At 35.2% G+C, this 21,484-nt stretch overlaps 1 protein-coding gene across 2 annotated transcripts in view; it reads right to left on the bottom strand.

Annotated features, from left to right (window-relative positions):
* Positions 1-21,484, bottom strand: part of LRPPRC (leucine rich pentatricopeptide repeat containing) — a 117,060-nt gene that overhangs the window by 46,386 nt on the left and 49,190 nt on the right. For both annotated transcript variants that reach the window (XM_023735506.1, XM_023735507.1), the window contains 9 exons: positions 15,711-15,738; positions 13,781-13,838; positions 12,601-12,707; positions 12,314-12,391; positions 11,924-11,968; positions 11,453-11,566; positions 10,283-10,413; positions 9,512-9,597; positions 7,890-8,097 (listed from right to left, as the gene is read on the bottom strand). In XM_023735506.1, the coding sequence (XP_023591274.1) occupies positions 7,890-8,097; positions 9,512-9,597; positions 10,283-10,413; positions 11,453-11,566; positions 11,924-11,968; positions 12,314-12,391; positions 12,601-12,707; positions 13,781-13,838; positions 15,711-15,738 (855 nt within the window). The remainder of the gene's footprint in view (positions 1-7,889; positions 8,098-9,511; positions 9,598-10,282; positions 10,414-11,452; positions 11,567-11,923; positions 11,969-12,313; positions 12,392-12,600; positions 12,708-13,780; positions 13,839-15,710; positions 15,739-21,484) is intronic.

The following is a 21,484-nucleotide window of genomic DNA, read 5'->3' as shown; positions in this document are numbered from 1 at the left end:
AATTTGTTTATTTAAAAATAAATTTTAAAAATTCTTTCCAGTTATAAAGACAAGGCTTCACTTATGTAGTGATTAGTTAAAATGATTTTAAAAATTAAGTCAGAGTTTCTTTAAAAAGTATGCAAATACATTCTTATGGGTCCTTGAATAGTACCTTTTTTTTTTCCGTTAAAAGGAAAATGTCAAGTATGAGAAATACTGCTATGAAACGCAGGGCCTTGGGAGAGTAACAGGGATTATGTGATCCAATGCCACAGGCCAGTCCCCTTTATTTTTAAATAGGTGAGGAAACTGAGGCATCTAGAGACTGGCTGATTTGCCTAAGGCTCCTAAGTATACAGAGCAGGCACTGGAAGCAGGACCCCAGACTCCCCATTTTCAGTTCAGCACATCTAATAAGACATTAAGCTCTATTAAAAGCACCGTTGTTTGTTTAACCTAAGAAAGTGGTGCTTCTTGGAGTAAGAAACTAAAGAGTTTGCAAAAGAGTATGAAGCACATAAAAATGAGGCCTGGTTAGAGGCAAGGACCAAAACACAATCAGCAACAATCAGAGACCTTTGTAGAGAAAACAAATTTCTTTCAAACATGCAACAGTTTTCAAAAGGAAGAAACGCCCTATTTTCCACCAAAGCCCTAACATTTTTGTCCATTATACAAATGTTACGTTGCCCTAGACTGAACTACTATTTTATCTAGATTAAGATTTTAAGCTGTACTAAAAAGTAAAATACAATGAAAACGAAGTGTTAATTTTATTGCAATAATACTGACACAGTGAAAATGAGCCTATCCTGATGGATCTCTACCTTTGCCCCTTAGTCAGCCCTGTTTACAGTACATCTTCCGGCACCCCACAGAGTCATTTGAATTTTTGTCGTTTGGGGTGAAGACTAAATTACAGGTTAATTTCAAAACCGCAAGTAGATGTTGCAGGCTAGATTACTGTCATACAAGAGAAATGCTACAGTAGCTACCACATATGATACAAAGCTTTATATAATCAATATTTTCCTGAGCTTCCGACGTAAGTTCAGTTATTACCTTTCTACAATTCCATTTAATGGAAAACTACTAAAACATTTTTAAGGGTAAAACTAACACACACTAGGTTTTTTTTTTTAAATGGCAAGATTTGCTTTTTTCAGATCAATTCCCAAACTAGAATAGTATTGTCTCAATTGTATTTCCCCTACATTAGGTCAAGGCTATCAATAAATGAAGAGAATAATTGTTCTGTCAATCAAAGAGACATGTTAATAGTCTTGGTCTCCAAATATATGCTTCTGAAGATGATATGTGCTCAGAACAACAACAGAAAAGACAGGAATAGCAAAATGGAAATAATTCATATATTTGTTAGTAATTCTAAGAACAAATGTTACTCCTCTTAGGTTGCCAACATAATGAATTAGAAATCTATAATGAAAACACTTCGTACAAAGTATAGTGAAGGAAGAAATGAACTAAATGACCAGTCAGTTTTTTCAGTCCCTAGTATCTACATTCTGACTCGTGGTTGATCACTTTAAAAAGCTGATCACTTTAAAAAGAGATAAAAACTTACATTTCTCACATAATTTGATGTCTTCATTAATCTTTATTATTAAAGCTTGAAGATTTGGGTGACAGAAAAGAAAAATATGAAGAAAGTATTATCTAAAATGAACACTGCTAATGCGGATAGTCATATCCTCATGACTTCTGGATTTCAATTCCAATTGATAAGTACTGCATACAGCTTAGAAGGAGCAATGTAACACATTTCTTTCTAGAAGTGGTGATTAGAAGCAGATTGTCACAATGGCTGAACTCAAAGACCTTTGGGTTCCTTTCCAGTTCTAATACTGTAAGATTCTATGAATTTGTGCTGTCAGGTTCATCTACTCAAATATGTTTGGCACCATCAGAGAAAAACCATCAATGAAAGTGGTACTTTCACTGTTTGTTCCCCTTTTAGAATTAGGCAGGATGAAATCAGTAAGAACAGCAAAATATCAAAAGGAGAAAGGTGGGAACTACTTTATTCCTGAAACATAAGACACCATGTTACCAATCAATTTATTTCTAGCTTCTGTGACCTGAAGTGATCCTGTGATCTTCTTCGTACACTTCAAAACATTAAAACTGATTAAAAAGCCTACTCTAAAATAACAACAATTCTTCAAAGAAATCTTGTTTTAACATTAATTCTGGATTCCAAACTTTGAATGCATGCTTATTTCAGTATACACACATAGCTTCCATGCATCTAAAGCTAACTAAAGCTTTATACACAAGTGAGTCACAGATTTTAAAAAGTCCATTCCTGATAAAAATTCAGTCACTGTGCATTCAAACTTCAAATAACACTAAAAGAAAATAAACTCTGTAACATACTACTATGTCTTAAAATACCACTGTGATATTTTCAAAGACTAGACTCCAAAAAAAATTTCAATGGAATATATAACCTGCATGACTAAAGCTATATATACTAATACAAATTAAGCATTTATTTTAAAAAGTAATATTTTGATTGATGCAAATTAATATAAGCTCTACCAAAATTCTATGAACCTAGGAAATAAAGGCAAAATAGTATAAATATGATCCTATAATTCTAAGGATACATATATATATAATAGGCTGAGCCCAGTAAGTAGTGTGAACACTTACAAAAGAATTCCATTTATTAACTGAAAGGTATCACTTAGCGCACATAAAAAAATCAAGAATCTACAGTTCACATTTTAAGGGAGTATCATCATATATAAAACTACTACAAACTGTAATTTTTCATTATTACATGGAGGAACATCCAGAAAGGCAAGCTTGGAGCTCATCTGGCAAATCTAACGCTACCTCTTGTTTTAGTCCTTATTATGTAATTAAGTATGCTATAATGTCAATGACAGAAACACAAATCCTAGGTTAAGATGTAAGCTAACTGGACATACATTCATATGATGCATCCCCTCATCATGAAAATATCTACATAAAGGTACCGGGAAACAAAGCACTCCTAACTCAAACAAATTCCTCAATAGGCATAACTGTAAAAATCACCAATGTGCTCCATACAATCTTGAACTGTTACAAGGAGAATGACCAGTGACAAATATCTATTCACCTATCAGCAGTTTTAAACTTAAATCTCTTTACTTACAGTAACTTTCCAATCCAGAGAGTATACTTAAACAACAAAAAAGATGACAAATACTAAATTTTAATCGGAAGAAAGTGCTTCAACATTATGCACAACGTGTTAGTGAAGTGGCAATTTACCTAAAGGGCTTACTGACTGAAAAGCTTTCAAATCTGAAATCACTAGAGAAAAAAGGGGATTTGGGAAGAAAAAAAGTTTAAAACAAGGAGAGGTGTAGAACAACAAACTAAAACCTCAACACCCTAAAAACAAACTATTCTACAAATCTTACGCAGATGTTCAGTAGAGGGAGAAATCAATTCAGGAGCAACCGTCATCTTCACAAAAATTACTGCTAAGAAAACCAGCCCTTGAAAGAGCTAAATGTTTTTTCTGTTCATCATCTATAAATGAGGAATCTTCAAGGAGACTGGTGTTGCAATTACAACTAATCCTCCCAAAAAAATTAACTGTGTTGAAGGCTTTGTAATTTCCCTAGGTACAATTTAGCTGTCACTTACTTTAAAATTTACTCAAACATGTGCTCGGAACAGCACTAACTTCACATGTCAAGTGCTTTCCAGCCAATTGAGTCTAAACTGGAAGTCGGTGTTAAACAACTGAATGATTAGACAAGATAGCTCATTTCCCTGCTCTTTTGTTCAGAATAAAATGCCACATTTACATTATCAGACTCAACAGGATTTTCTGACAGAGGGAGAAAAAACCCTACTGAACACTGTCCGTACTAAGCACATGAAGCCTGTCATTTACCAATCATCCTTCAAAAAGCAATAGCCATGAATGTAACTTAATTACGACCCAATGATCCTTGACGAAAAATCATCTTATCACTGTCCTGTCCCCCTAGGGCAAATGAACCACTTTCATCCTTTGGCACTGATGATGCTAAATTTTTAATTGCAATAATGGAGTAAAAGAGCCAAACCTCCTTCATTTCCTTTCGGTACATAAAGAGCTTTACTCTAGAAGGCAAGCATTCCCACAAATAATAAAAGTATCTAGTACAAATGAAGATGCTAAAACTGAAGAGGGGTGTGTGTGAGTGAGAACAGAATAACCAACATTTTAAAGTCTGATATTTCTCATTTATGTAACACATGGAAGTGTTAACAGTGAATTTTAAAACTTATACTGTGATAGATTCATCTTGTAGAAACTGTGATCTTTATGAAGAACTCAAGATTAATATAGAGTTATGGGAGGATTATACAGGCAGTCCCTGGGTTACGAACGAGATCAGTTCCTAAATCTGTCTTTAAGTTGAATTTGTAGTAAGCTGAACAGGTACATATGGTTCTTATTTAGCATCAGTTAGTCAAATGTTTGCCTCAGTATATAGTATATATTTTACCTTTCTAAGCATACAAAACACTTCCAAACCGCACAATGTTTTCATTACAAAGTAGTGTGTGCGTTCGTTATCACAAACTGTTGTATTTATCTCAAATTTGTAATATAATAGGCTTTATGGAGTCCGTTCTTAAGTACAAGGTGTCCGTATGTTGGATGTTTGTAATCCAGCGACTGCCTGTAAATACACAGTCCATGGTGCATTTAAACGAAATGCATATGTGCATATACAGATTACAGCACAAACCGGCACAGCAAAATTCTTAATGACAAGCACAAATTAAAGCTGCTTTGATCATCTGCACTAATATAATCCAGCTCAATAGCTTCAGATATTTTTCATATGCAATGAAACCAAAATGGATTAGCCATAAAACAAGTAAACCTGGAACTGGATCACATAAGTTTTTATGCTTTTAAATCTAATGGCCCAGATTTTATTAATTTCACTTCCTTTACTGTAACATAAAACTCTTTTAACCTATTTTAAAGCATTTCTTTCTTCCTTAATATTGAGAATCCATGTCATCTCCCTGAATCAGGCATGATTTCAATAAAAGAAATAAATTCTAAAATGAGATAGTTACAAATGAAAATAGTTAAAATAACATTCATTTGGGCTACATTTAGACATGGGACTTAGCGAACGATCTAATGTAAATGAAACATGAAAATTATTTTGTTCAACTGATATTTCTCTTCTGTTCAATGAAATCAGGTATTATCAAAACATACAGAAGCAGATTAGTTTACCACGTTCTTTATTATTTTGCAAACCTGTTAATGTTTTGGATTTCCCTTGACAAAGGACTAAAAAAATGCATAGTTTGCATACCCACAAAGATTTTTCACATTATCCAAGTAACACAAACTGACAGAGTATTAATTTCTCCTGTCCTTGATCCAATGTAGGAAAAATCAGTTCAAAATTAAAATCTACTGAATCGTCAAGATTACCTTTCTAAGTAACTCAATCTCACCAATTTGTTTTAGAATTACAGTAATACATCAATATACATGTGAGATCCTCTTTAGAGACTTTTGCAATGACATCCCCAAAAAGATTTTGTATAATGTTCAGAAATGTTTTTCATAATTTTATCTAAAGTTTGAATAAATAAGGCTCATTTCCCAGATGAGCTCATACCTGCTGAGGTCAACTTACACAGTATGACCAAAGATTAAACATATTTAACCAAATCAAATACATGTGGACTTTCTGGCAGGGTAATTAATCCTAGTAACTAGAATACCTGTCATGATTCTGAATTCATTAGACATCTTCATTCATTTGGGAAAAATATAATGGAAAAAAAGTTTCAAACTCCATTTTTCCTCCAACATTTCCCAGACTAGGAGTGCCACCACCATTTTCTGCAATTTTGTAAATATGAAACTTTATCTGCTTTTTATTATTCTCATGGCTTTGAACAGTCAACAAAGTCTTTTTATTATCATAAATGAAACTGAAAGAATTTGCCATGGGGGAATGCCTCTGAAAAGCAAAGACAGCGAAAAAAAAAAAAAAAAAAAAGCCTAGGCAAATAAAAATAATTTCTATATGTATCTGAAGTAGTAAGAGACCATCAAGGAAAAGTTAATAATTCAGATTTCTTTAGTTCAATTAAGGACAGCCACATTTTACTGAGATGTACAAATACCTGAATGTACTGTGTAATCCAGTGGGAAGCACACAGCAGCCAACTACACTACCCTGGAGCAACTCAACTCCATGCTGTTCCCATTTTCACTTGGGTAAGCGCTCCTCATGAGCCCCATCTGCAGACCTCTTTAGGAAAACTTTTATGTCTCCTCTGTCATCAAAGTATTTCTAGTTGTAAGGTATCTTTTTACCAAGGCCCGGTTTTCATTGCTAATTATTTTATTTTTGCCCAGTAGTGGAGGAGGGCCTAATTCTTCTGGGCACTGGGCCCATTTCTTTCAAATCCCTATACAGAGCTCCACATGCAATTTGCAGAGATGGGTCTTTTAAACAATCAAAAAAAATTCTAGTAGGAAGCATATTAATTATAGGATTTCTATATAAAGTTGGCTGTGAATATGAGCACTCAATAACACAGTAATTGTTTGAATCACTATTTCTTTAAAAGGATGTAATGCCGAGATTGTGGAAGTTAAGATTTGGCCAATCATCTAACTTGATAACTGTTTTATGATTGAATTGTAAAGGAATTATTCCATAAACGTGTATGTATATGTGTGTGTGTGTGTATTTATACACACATTCCCTACCACAGAGGTAGTAAAAGAGATGTTTCTTTTGCTATATTTTTTACTCAATTCTAAATCGTATTCAATTAATTATACCCACTAAAAATAAAGAAAACCTAACAGAAATTTGGGACGAATAAGACAACCGTCAAGATATAGCTGTTATTTTTCTCCTGGCACTGGTAGGGAAACATCCATACTAAAACTAGAAAATCCCATTCACAAAACAAGTAGATTACAAAGCTGCATTAAGCCATGGAAAAGATGACTAAGAGGTAGGATCTCGGAAACTACACACACACACCAAACAAAAACAAACCCAAAAGGAAAAGAAGATAACAAAGTATGCTTTATTATTGTGCTAAAACGTTTTACTCATTAGGGTAGATTGATCTGATTTACACTGCAAATAATACCTTCAACGAGGCACCTACTTGAGCATTTGGAATGGAAAAATTTTCAGGCTCAGTAAATCTTGCCCTGTCTCAACAAAATTCATTTTTTTCCTATAATGCAGAGACATCTTCTAAAACATTTATCAAATCTAGAATAACTGTACTGATACATGCAATTAAAATATAATACCATATACAGAAAAGGAGCACTGAAGAGATGCTTCTACTTTATTACCAAAACAGTCATGATATATAACCAAAAGCCAAAGAGGGCCTTCTTTCTTATATTTATTAATCATTAGCACTTATAAGGCTCAAAGCTGGGAAAAACTAGACTCAGTTTCATGTAATAATATCATCACACGCCCTGCAAAAAATCATCATAGTTCATTCTGTTGGGAAGTAAGCCACAGGACCACAGGACTCCAGTGATCTTAAAGGTCACCAAACCAGACCCATTGTTGTCGAGTTGATTCCAACTCATAGTGGCCCTGTAGGACAGAGTGGAACTGCCTCATAGGGTTTCCAAGGAGCGGCTGGTGGATTCGACTGTCAAACTTTTGGTTAGCAGCCGAACTTTTAACCACTGTGCCACGAGGGCTCCAAAGGTCACCTAGAACACATAAATGCTCTTCCTTCTGTGGCAAATAACCTCCAAAGGCTTCCATGTCACCACAGTGTGTTTACAGAGTATAATCACAAGATCATTAGACTCATCCTTTTAATGGTAACGTTTAAAACTCAAAATTCCATTAACTTACTTTTCCAGATACAGAGTGACCAGTGGGGAACTTATGGTAGTGGATGGTTTCGCTAACCCTAGAGTCACGATGGCTTCGTGCAGCTGTTTTACTGTTTCAACTTCACCTCTTAAAGCTGCACCATTGAGGATGTGGAAAAAGGACAGGACTGTTGCATCTTTGATAACAACATCCTTCTCTTTCATCTCCTTTAGAATGTTAACAGCATCTACAATGAAGTAACACAAAAGACCCTTAGGTAATTTCATGTAGGGAAAACAAACTGCTATTAAAACAGCATTTCAAGCCCAGCAGGAATGTAAATTCTAGTGTATAATGCCGATTTCAAGTTAATTACTACTTGCATTTCTAAACGAGACTACAATTATAAATCCACAATAGCATGGTTTTATCATTTCCCTGCAACTTTGACTACAAATTATACATAGGGACTGTGTGCCCACTCTGCGCCACGTAACCCTGTACGGGCTGCCCTATAGCTGTAAGATCCTCCTAAATGGATGCTTTTATCGTTCAGTGCTAACATCTGCTAAATCACACCATTGTTTCTTCAGCAGATGGCTTGTCAGGAGGCCAGATAATAAAGATGTGTTTACACTGTATATACAGCCAGACTAATGGTCTGATACCGATAGGGCCTGTTTGCTATGTCGATACTAATTAGCCAAGCAGAGCCAATGAAAGCTTTCCAAAAGACTGCATGTTAATACATTAGGTTCATTAAGCTTCATTAGGAAGGCAGAAACAAACATTTTAGGATATGGAGTAAGTGCATTTTTATAACGTTGTTCTTAATTATTGCACAGACAAAATGTTGTGACCGTTTTACAAAAAAGTGATTTAAAATAAGCAGGCTAATCCTTATAAAGAGTTTTCTGTGTTAGAGAGGCTTCCTAAGAAAATTATTCAATATTCAAATAAAATATTTTCTCCATGCCTTTTTCACTATAATAAAATTAAAATGGGCTTACCTAGGAATAAAAGGAAGAGAAGGATAAAAAGGAAGTTTGAAAATAAAGTCCAATCAAAAAGTTAAGAAACATACAAACAGTTAAGAACTTATCATCAAGTGTAATTAATTAAGAGGCTTGGCATTATCATAACAAGAAAATCAGACTATGCAAATCAGCTATGTAAGCAGCGATGCTTTTTCCACGAATTTCTAAATAAAAACTTACTAAAGTATTTACTTTGTTAATGTTATTAAAACTTAATACAAGGGCTACTGCAACATTCAGATTCTTACAGAAAAGGTTATGTTTATAGGTTTTATATTCAGCCTTCAGAACTTCTTAAGCAAAAACAAAGCCATTAGTCCAGGCACCTAAGCAAACTGTGCCCTAAGTCATGATCTTCAAACTCAATCCAAACAGCAATGCTAATAAAAACTAGCTGCATAAATGCAAAGAGCACTGAGCTGTGCAAATGTAAATGACAAGCTTGCCAATCCATTAAAACTAATGGCCTACACTGTCCATGCAGCTCTGGTTGGATTCACATGCAAATTTGTATGCAAAGTGTTCAAGCACTTTGCAGGACATGATATACCATTAATATCAATTCACGTTATTCCAGTGGCAAGATACTGGCATCACATATTTCCTTTATATGCCCAGGCTTACCTTGGAGCTTGCCATGCTTTCCCAATACTCTTACGAGGTCTACGTATTTTCTGGTGTCAAGGACAGCAGATGAATCTAAATGGTCACTAAAAATTAAAGCCAAATTTATATAATGTTAAAAGTTGATTAACTGCAAAAAGGATTCCAATATCCATCTTATCACTTTTCATGAACCCATCAGAAGTTCGCATTTAACACCGGCCCCTACACTTCAGTTAGGATTTATTTAAGTCATACACAAATGCATATGTAGTTATATTCAAACTGACAAAAGTAAAACTCTACAAACACTACGTACATACTGTATCATCAGTTTGCAAACAATACTAAGAAGAACCTCTTTGGCTTCGTGATAATTTAGGTGATTCTAATTTTATCATGAACATTGAAATCTCAAAAAGGTGTATTTTTATTTAACAAACCTATCAGGATAGGCAACTAAAGACACCCAGGAAATGGACAGGATTTTGTTTACACTACAGTGTAGAAAGGAAAATGTTTAACAAGCCTTATGAAACAGTCACCATCTCCACTGCTGTGATACACACTTGGCTTTAAAAACTGAAATGTCTTATCATACTTCAACAAAGACATCTTGCTGAAAACAAGCCATAATTCATCAAGAGCCTCACTTTATGAAACTTCAAAAACACTGAGAACAAAGGAATTCCTAAAAATTATTTAAGAAAGTAATATTCAATCTACTTGAGCCAACAAGGACTGTATATCAGCATAAATCTTGAAGACTTGATTCAGTGCCAGGGTACTCACAATTCTTGTTTCAGGCTCAATGCATCCTCTGCATTATCATGTCGACAGCACAAACTTATTAAAGCTGCATAGCCACCGACAACCATGTCCGACTCATATTTTGTTTTCATTTCAAGGGCTTTTTGCATATTCTAAAACGAAGAATAGAAGCAAAAAAGAAGGAAGACAGGAATATAAAGGTAAAAATATCAAACTTCTCATTTTAATGTTCAGAGTTTATAAAAAGTTAACAGTACTTTAAAAATAAATGGTTTCATGTTCTCAACTGATCTTCCTCCTCAGTATTTTTATTCACTTTTAAAAAGCAAGCAAGTCAGATATAAGCGTAGAGTTTAAGCTTTTGTTATCTGCAATGCAAAATAGGCCATTATTTATACCAAATTTGATGTTTTAGCTTTGTGTACTGTTTTTTTTAAAAAACGACTTCCAGACTAAATATTTACCAAGCCAGACCCTACTCACAATCTAATTTCCATACACAGAAATATATATCATTGCAAAGTTCCTTGCAGTCTAAAAGCCACATAATGCGAAGAAATATTTTAGAATTTAACAGTAGCATGTTGTAATCTAAAATCAGCTATGATATGTTTTCCCTTAAACCGCAGGCATATGACCAAATCATATTGAACTAGAAACTGAAAAACAAAGTCTAGTGATCTCCCACAAATTGCAGACACACACTACAATGAACACAAAGTACAGCTGGACGGACGCCTGCTGAAAGAAGGCAAAAGACCCTTTATCTCAGAAAGAGCTTTTTTCCAGCAGGAAAATGGAATTTCAATCCCTGCATTAACAACCTAGTAATATTTGACTTGCAAATGACTACTGCCATGTATCAGTTGCTTGACAATCTAGATATAAGAGACCGGAGCCATGGCTTGAAAGGACATTTGGCATGTATGATAAACCTATCACGGCTGTTACTATCATTCACTTTGCAGATTATTGTAAACAAACTACAGCAACCCGAAAACATGCCATTCAAGGTGTAGATGAAATTAGTTAACCTTTCATTTAATTGCATTCTTCACAGGCATGACTTATAATAATTAATTTTAAAAATCATAAATATTGTATTGGCTTTACTTATTGTTATCTATAAAGTTTTTTTTTTTTTTTTTTTTTACTTTAATAGCCTATTTAAAATACTAAAACAAATGTTACCTCTTCTGAACACAGCAATAATATGAGTTGCTTTAGGACATCTCTTATAGGTTGATTTTCAGCTTTCAGTTTTTCAAGTGTAGACTCCAAATCAGATGATGTAAGTTGCAAAGTCTACAGAAATGGGGGGGGGGGGGCGAGAAGTTTACTAAAAAATAGAAAATGTGCCCTTGTCACTCTTCCCTTTAAACTGACCTTCCTTGCTACTTTCTTAAATGTCATAAATGCTAGCAGGGATACTCATCTGGAGATTTGTTGATGGACTCCAGGGGTTTACGATCTCCTGAAATTTTACGTGAATTTCTTACATACGTTGATTTTTCTCAGATGGAGAATAACATTTACCAACTCCTCAGAGGTATACAAGATAATAAAAATATTTGGAACCACCAGTTTTGTAAGGAGGCAGCCTAGAATTCTCATTAAATCTGGCTCTGACAGCATGTAGAATCTATTCAAAAACCTACTTACTTTTCGAGAGTCTATCTTCTCTCTTTCAACCAACATATTAACATCCTGAAATTGGAATTTATATTAGCACAGAATTAGAATACACATGGGAAAATATAAGAAAAACCAAAAACGAATTCTGAAAGTCTAAACTCATTTCACTGCTATTTTTTATTTCCAAAATTTTCCAGAAATTCAGTTCATGCTTTATAAACCACTGTAATTAATGTTTTAAATATATTGTCCCATATATAAATAGTACTTACCAACAATCAATGAAAAGCCTTGTTTTAATGGTTATCATTTAAGTAACTTTTTTTTGGCCAAAGGCACCATATTTCAATAAAATTGTAACATGTTTGTATATACAAATGAAGCATTTAACAAAGTTGATTATTATTTCAAACACACCTTAATCAATTCAGGAACATGATAGATATCCAGTAGATTACGAAGGCCTCTGTAGATATTTTGAGAAATTGTTATATTCTGTATAAAGGGAAGGGAGGGGGGAAAAGTGAATTTTAGATAACCAAATTGAAATTTGTCTAACAGACATTATCTCAGACATAATTTAAGTTTCCAACTCTTCCATGTCATTGAGAAGTGGTCTGGTTGTACTTAAAAGCAGCAATTTCAAATCTAATAGATACATGTCAGGCAGAAAAGGCATTCGATAGCAAAAAATGAAATAGTACCATCTTCTTCAGCTGATGGAAGTATTGTCTCAAATGTTCCTCCTTGGCCTGTACCTCTGAGTCACTCATGCTGTCAATCAAGTTATAAAGAAAATAGCCAACAGCTTCTGCGGAAAAAAACAAGAGAAAGCATTCCACTAAAATTACTGAGACTGTCATGTTATCAAGATTAATTTATAAGAAATCATTTTGGTGTGAGATGTCACCCTGATGAGAAGCTCTGAAATGGCAACAATGATCACTGAGGCATAGAGATTATGTGGTTTGGGAGCACATATCTAACTGGTGAGTGAAAGGAATATTAATTATTTTCAGACCGAGTGACAGCTTTTCAGTACTGAATCTTACTTCAATTTATTTTTTTCCACCATTCTGTGACAGAGTGGTCCTGCCCAAGGCCTTACCCCTTTCCTGTCCAAATCACAAGTAATGAGAACAAATTATGTCTTGTACACATTTCTATACTAATTTTTTTGTGTGAATAATATTTAGGGAAACACATAAAATTAGAAAGGATTGTTAAATGTTAAGTATAGAAAGTTAAATAATTTTAATAAGTAGATAGAACAATCCTGTGGAGAGCTGCCTATTAGCCAATGAAAAATTGAGATTAACAAAGAAGTTTTGTAACAACAGTAATTTTCCTATGCATTCGAGCATAAAACGTATAGGGCCATGTGTTAATACCTAGGAGAGAAAATGTGAACTTTCAAGATGGGTACTTTCTTGTAAAACGTCATATATTCGAGGCTTCATTATATGGAAAAGGAAAACCATCCAATGTCAAAATAACGTATTTTGGCTAATAAAATTTATTTAAGTAGGAAAAAAGCCCCAAGACCTCTTCACTGCTTTGTGTATTTAAAATTAACTATACCCTGCAAAACATTAAAATCACATACATACCAATAATTACTGATTTTAAACCCTGTTTCCATAGATGCTTTAAGAAGCATTCCCTCAACAGCTGAAAAGAAAAAGTATTTCAACCCAGCCTTAAAAAAAATAATTACAATAAAATACCTCATACATCTCAAAATGTTGTTATCAATATAAAGGTTTATAACCTTCAACTTTCACTTTCAAAAAGAAAGTGTTTACTGCTGTATTCCTCTAGCCCATCATTACCCAGAAGAATGGATTTATGGATAAGTTACAATCATCGAAATTGAAACACTACCCGTTGGTCCTAGAGGCTCCTGGCAATAACGTCCATCATTGTACAACAGTTCTGTTATCTGGTAAGACAGAAAATTTGTACATTGCAGCAAGAGAAACAAACAAGAACAAATACAACCTGAAATTGAATTCTTGAAATAATAAAGCCTTTCCCCGGTAAGTATTATTCGACATCACAGTAATTCAACACCACCCCACTTGCCAGGAAAATAGTTTTGTATTTTAAATAAAGCGTTAATCTTTTAAAAACAAAACAAACTCATATTGAAGAAAAACTGCAATGTTTTATGAAATGTCAGTCTCTAATGTGATTTGTTTATGTCATTTTAAATGAACAGTTGTAAGTAGGAAATAGCTTATAGGAATTATCAACCAAAATTATTTCTCATCATACTGTTTTTGGTCTTGCTGAAACTGGACCAGTTTTCTCCTTTTAAACGAGGTTGTACAGAAATAAGAAGATGATAAAATATCCTGGAGCACTAAATAACTTATTTTATAGTTATTCAATGACATTTTTTCCACTTACTTTAATGGCACTAATCCAAAAGGAGTAAAAAATTCTAATGTGTTTGTTCTCATGGATTCTCGTCAATTAAATCCACAGTCACTAAAAGATGTACACATCGCCTACTTTTAAACATTTATTCTACTGGAAAAATTTTAATTAAAAAAAATTTCCCAATGTGCATTTTATTATCAAAAATATTACTTTTGGAACCACTTTAATGTTTTGCATATTCAAAAATAAATAGATGGATAGACAAACTGTATTCACTAGGATGAGGAAAAACCTTAAAATGAAATATAAACAAACTTTAGTATATTCCAAATGAATAAAATAACCACACTGAAGGAAGAAAAAGAAAAAAAAAAAAATGAACCTAAGTAACCTTCATACACAGTATCTGACTACATATCCTCAGGCTGAAGATAAGAATGATAACATATAGTTGCTTTTCAAAGTGATATGGGTTAGAAATTCTAAATTATTTTTTGTATATACTATGACTGAGCAAATAAGCTTTTAAAACAGTGCCTGGCATGTAGTATGCGTGCTAACAACTCACAATTACAGCTACTTCTATTATTTATTTGCTAATACGGAAAATTTGGTAAAACCGACCATATCCTATTCACTCCACCATGCAAATTATGTTGCATTTAATGGCAATTCAAAGTGTAATCAAGGTCAAAACGAGAACCTTTTAAGCCTACAAACTATTCTGTAACTAACCCAGACACATGTAGAAGATACCAGAAGTTATAGCCATACGTTAGATATAAGACAGCCACATTCAATCCCAAATTTTCAAAAAAGCCACATTTAATGAATAAACCAATGAAAAGCTCTGTAATCAAAAAACTATATCCCAACCATATATTAGAACTGACCATAATAGTTTGGATGGCAATACAAGCAATACTAAAAATAGAATTGAATAAAATTTGGATTTTATGAAATATATAAATTTGGAATCTCAGCTGATAATGTGTATTTTATTAAGATGCAAATTGTTCTTAGAATTCAGCATAAGGATAGTGTGCTTCCTGCATAAAATCAGTTGCTATTTTTAAAAAACAGCAGTTTAAAGTTTGTCTGCATATGGTTCCTATATATAGATGCATATGTGTACACACACACACATATATTTGAAAAATTATTAAATAGGTATGGCAAATGTCACTGCAATGATGTTAATAGATGTCTTCTGGAATGGCTGAAAACCTTATGAAGAATTTAGGACAAAAGTCAAGGACTACTTCAAAAATAAATTTTATGTTCCAGGAGAGTTTAAAACTACCAGTTTCAAGGTTTTAAATTCATTAACTTTTAATAGCACATCATAAAGGTGCAAAGATCTTATAACTTTTGTTCTTAATGGCTTTTTATACATCACTTTATGATTTGCAACGCTAGCAGAACTTACCTTGCTCCAAAGGTTTATATCCACACACCTGCAGAGGGCAGCAGAGGATTTAAAAACGAAATAAAACTCAGAAGTTTAAAAAACATTTTAGGTTACAATGCACTAGGAATTACTTTATGTACATATTATGTACAGATCAAAGTCTTTGAATAAATAAATAAATAAATGTTTCAAAAACTGAGCTAAATTTTCAGGACACAGTAATTGGGAAGGCTGACCCTCACCCATTTCAAACCATCAAAATAAAGACTGATTTGGGTAAGAATAACTCGTAAATCTAGGGGTTTGAGATTGTTAAGGAGTAGGATATTTGCATAGTCTCAAAATGTTCGCCGTGGAATGCTCATTACATGTAACAGAAAAATACTAACTATATAAGTGAGAAATCAAACAACACCTTGACCAAGGGATCAACACTGACACCACTAATGAGACAGGCATTGTGTGCCTTTAGCTGTAACTCCCTGAGAAGGACAGAATCACTCACGTTGTCTTCTAGCAGAGGAGGCGTAACTTGAAACTAACCACAGGGAACCATCATGAGGAAAATTCTATAAAATAACTGGTCTGCATTCCTCAGAAGCGTCAATGTCATAAGAAACAAAGGCTGAAGAACTCTTCCAGGTTAAAGAAAATCGTAAAGAAAAATGTCAACTAACATCCATCCCTGAACTGGATTCTGTAGAGGGAAAAATGCTAAAAATGACATTACTGATAAAATTGGAATACTGACTATATTAGATTAAAAATTTCATCAACGTTAAATTTTCTGAATTTGGTAACTGCACTGTTAAGAAGCCCTGGTGGCACAGTGGTTAAGTGTTCAGCTGCTAACCAAAAGGTAGGCAGTTCGAATCCATCGAAACCCTATAGGGCAGTTCTACTCCGCCCTACAGGGTCGCTATGAGTCACAATCGACTTGACAGCAGTGGGTTTTGGGTAGCTGTGTAAGAAAATATTCTTGTACTTTGGAATTACAAATTGATGTACTAAAGAGTAAAGGGGCATGACTTATGTCATCTACATCGAGTTGTGTGTGTGTATATGTGAGTGTATGTATCTATACATATATATGTATGTATATACAGACAAATTACAAGATGGAGAAGGAATAAATAATGTGGCAAAATGTTAAAAGATGGTGAATCTGGGTAAAGGTTATACAGGAGTTATCTTAATACTCTTAGTTTTCTATACATTTGAAATTATTACAAAGTAAAAGCAAAAAGCATGGCTGACCCAAATTTTACCTGTTTAAATGAGAAACCATCTACAAATCGGGACAACCAATGAACACAGGATCTCTGTGTACTATCTTTGTAATTTCTTGTGATTCTATTTGGCTTGTACTATTTTGAAGCTTGAGTTTAAGATTAACAAGTATTCTTAATTCAAGCACATAATTTACTTGAAGAAACCTAGTTATATGTTTTAATGGTAATTATACAATGTAAAATACATACATACATATTCACAGGCCCTTTTAAACTTAAAGTTGGACAGTTTTGTGTAGACAAAGTTTTAATATAGGGAGTTAACAGGGCATTTATTTTTACTTTTAAAATATATATGGAAGGAACTACTGGTATGTGAAACAATCTGGGTGAATTCCAGGGGGTTATGCCAAGTGAAGAGAAAGCCAACCTCAGAAGATCACATACTGTCTGAGTCCATTTATGTAACATTTGTGAAATGACAAAATCATAGACACAGAGAACAAATTAGTGGTTGCCAAGGGTTAGGAATGGCAGGAGGAAGGAGGGATGGGTGTGACTATAAAGAGGTAGCACAAGGGGACGCTTGTGGTGGTTACACAAATCTACATGTGATAAAATGCCAGAACTATACACACACATTGTACCAGTGCCAGAATCCTGGTTTTTATATTGTACTAGTTATACTAGTTACATAAAATGCGAGAAAGATACATAGGCTGCCTGTACACTATCTTTGCAACTTCCTGCGATTCTACTACCCGCTCCACCCTCCCCCCCGAAAAAAAACCAAACCCATTGCCGTGGAGTAGATTCCAGCTCACAGCAAACCCAAAGGACAGAGTAAAACCGTCCCATAAGGTTTTCAAGGCTGTATGTAATCTCTACGGAAGCAGACTGCCACATCTTTCTCCCGTGGGGTGGCTGGTGGATTTGAACCATTGACCTTTTGGTTAGCAGCTGAGCAATTATTTCAAGTTAAAAAATTATGTATTAAAAAGACATGTTTCTATGTCCTTCTGGAATATGAGGAGAAAATGCTTTACAGTGACAGTAAGATACAATAAAAACCTATGTTGATAAAAATACAGTTTTTTTCTTTTTTTGATTAGGCTGGAAAAAGCTTTATTTCCAAGGAATGTTAGTCTGTAGATGCTTACCCCATCAAAGGAATAGGGGGAGAAATGAGGGAAATTAAAGGGTTTGCAAGGAAATGAGGGCAATGGCTAAAACTGCACAAGTGGCAAGACTTGCAATGGTTCTTTTTCACCTTTTCTGTATCACGGACCTCTTTAGGAATTGGATGACTTCCTCTACTCAACGACTGTCGATTTTGTCAGGTGTGATAATACTACGGTGATTGTTTCTTTTAAATAGTTTTTGAGATGTATCCAAAATAAACCCTGTTGCCATCGAGTTGATTCCGGCCCACAGTGACCCTATACGACAGAGTAGAACTGCGCCATAGGGTTTCCAAGGAGCCGTTGGTAGATTCGAACTGCTGACCTTCTGGTTAGCAGCCCAGCTCTTAACCACTGTGCCACTAGGGCTCCTTGAGATGTATACTAAAGTATTTATAGGTGGAACAGCAAGACATCTGTTATTACTTTTAAGCAGTTCAGGAAAAAATGGATGGAGCAGGAGCAGGGGGATGAAACAGGATCTCCAAAATTGTAACTGTTGAAGCTGGGTGATGGGTACACAGGGGTTCTACTTTTGTGAATGTTTAAAAAAGCCATAATAAAAAATAAACACACACTATCTCTGGTCTAAATTTTGAGGCATACCTCCACTGAACCTATTCTTGCTAAAATCACCAAAATCTAAACTTGAAATTCAACGAACACTTTTCAGTCCTCTTTGACCAAGTTTTTTGGATTTGTGTTGTTTCTGACCATTCTCTGCTAGCTGATCCTCTTTCCTCTTTGTGCTCTTCAATCTCTTTCAGAAATTCTCCTTCCTACCTACTCCTTAACAGCGATCCGTGTACTTGATTCTAAGTGCACTATATATTTCTTTTAAGACAATCATGCATGTAGGTATTTAAATTCTGTTTCACAGATGAGGAAAAAGACTTAGGAAGGCTAAGTATCTTCACCTGGAAGTCTGACAGGTATCTCAAAAGGCACCTCAAAGGAACCTCTGAATTGTTAATCATCTCTTAATGTTGCCCTGCCTCCTCACCTACCTTCCTCTGCAGCCTTCTAATATCCCCTCCTTATCAATTTTCTCTTCATCAAGTAAACATTTCAACAGCTCAACACCATCACTCACAGTTCAAACCTCATACCTTAGAATGAAACCCTTCATGAAGAGGCCCAGGCTACAATTTTAGCTTTATTTCTTGTCATTATTTCATGGTTTTCTGGGTTACTAGTATATCAATCTACCTACAGGCACCCACATGTACCATTCTCTCAGCCTCAATGCCTCAGTACTTGCTATGCCCTCTGCCTGGAGTGCTCTTCCTTCCCCTGGACAAATTCTTACTCATCCTTTAATACTGAGCTTAGCATCTTCTCTGCCCTTCTTGCCTTGACCCACCCTTCCACCAACCTGGCAGAATAAGAAAGAACTTTCTCCTCTACGAACTCATAAATCCTTTACCAAGACTAATTTACAGCTGTTTTCTTATTTTCCAGTCTCCAACAGACTATGACCTCCCTGAGGGCAAGAAGTTTCTTATTTACCTATGAATTACCTATTATCTAGCACTCCTAGCCTTTGGCACACACTATTAAGAGAGAGAGTTTTCTGAGCACTCAGAAATGTATTAAGCACTTCATTTTCTTAACTTAATGGTCACAATATCTCTGAGTTAGGTACAATTATCAGAGCTATTACAAACTTAAGGAGCCCTGGTGGCACAGTGGTTAAGTGCTCAGCTGATAACCGAAAGGTCGGTGGTTTGAACTCACCAGCTGCTCTGTGGGAGAAAGACTCGGCAGTCTGCTTCCATAGAGATTACAGCCTTAGAAACCCTATGAGGTAGTTGTACTTTGTCCTGCAGGGTTGCTATGAGTCGGAGCTGACTCAACGGCAGTCAGTTTAGGTTTTTAATTATAAAGATGAAGAAACTGAGGGACAAAGCAGTTAAAACGTGCCCAGCGGTTTTGTGGGTGCAAAAAAGAGAATGTCAAATCCCACATCAGTGGAGACGGACTTGACTATCTTTCCGTTAAACCAATTTATACAGCAGAAACTTCAAGGGCCCAGGATCTGCATTACAAAGGGAGAAGAAAGAGGCTAAGTAAGTAGGTCCCTAGATTCCCTCCCTCAGTCCCGCAGCTGGAATACTGCCCCTTTCCCAACCAAGTAGAAATCTGGAGGTTTCTTCTCTAGAGTTTCGGCACAACTGAGGAGAATGAAGTAAGAGCATCCACTAAACAGGAGCCCTAGTGGCACAACAGTTAAGCACTCAGCTGGTAACGAAAGGTTGACAATTTGAACCTACCCAGCAGCTCTGTGGGAGAAAGATCTGGCAATCTACTTATGTAAAGACTGGAGCCAACAAAACCCTATGGGGCAGTTCTACTCTGTCAAATGGTGTCACTATGAGTCGGAACAGACTTGACGCCACCCAACAACAACCCGCGCTATACGCTAAACACGGGGTCCTCAGCACTCTCCTCATGCAGGATCCAAAAGACTTTTCACTAGGGAACGTCACCATCCTAAGAGGAAAGACACAAAGATACCGACACTGGCAATCTCAACAGGCCACACACAGACGGCTTTGATAACCCTACAGGGAAGCTCCAAGTCAACAAGCCCCACTAACACACTCAGAACTCCCAATGGTGGCGCAGCTGTTAAGAGCTATGGTGAGCTACGGCTGCTAACCAAAAGGTCAGCAGTTGGAATCCACCAGCCAGCCGCTCCTTGGAAACCCTTACGGGGCAGTTCTACTCTGTCCTACAGGGTTGCTATGAGTCGGAATCGACTCGATGGCAATGGGCTTTTTTTATTCTTAATCAAGAATATATTAAGACAAGGATTCCCAGACACTTGGAGGGAGAGAGGGGTGTCGTGAAAAAAAAAGTTGGAAAAAATAGACATTAGGCATGAAGAAAGCTTTCCAAAATCATTAATATCCTCAGAGAGATCTGATATCTATGAAGTAATAAGATGTTATTTTTTAAAAGGAACATTTAGAGAATATCCAAAAGATTTTGGAAATGGAAAAATGAGATAGCAGAAATGAAAAATTCAATAAAGAGGTAGAATATAAAATTGAAAAAACAAAACTCAAAGTAGAACATAAAACAATAACACTGAAAAAGGAAAGGAAAATAGGAGAGAAAAGGAGAGCACAGGTACAGGAGTTTCAGAAAGAGAAGGGAAAAGAAATCATTAAAAATAAATACAACTCACGTTAACCATTGTCATAGGGCAACATTTGTAGTAACTGTTAAACGAGAAACTATTTTGTTCTGCAAGCCTTCATCTTAAGTGAGAATAACAGCACAATTCGAAGAGCGTAGTCAATGTCACTGAACTGTGCATGTAGAAATTTTTGAAATGGTGTATCTTTGGCTATGTGTATTTTCACCAAAAAAA

This window comes from Trichechus manatus, unplaced genomic scaffold (assembly GCF_000243295.1).
Source record: "Trichechus manatus latirostris isolate Lorelei unplaced genomic scaffold, TriManLat1.0 scaffold00005, whole genome shotgun sequence".
In the NCBI taxonomy this organism is placed as follows: domain Eukaryota; kingdom Metazoa; phylum Chordata; class Mammalia; order Sirenia; family Trichechidae; genus Trichechus; species Trichechus manatus.
This window is presented reverse-complemented; position numbering and strand designations above follow the sequence as displayed.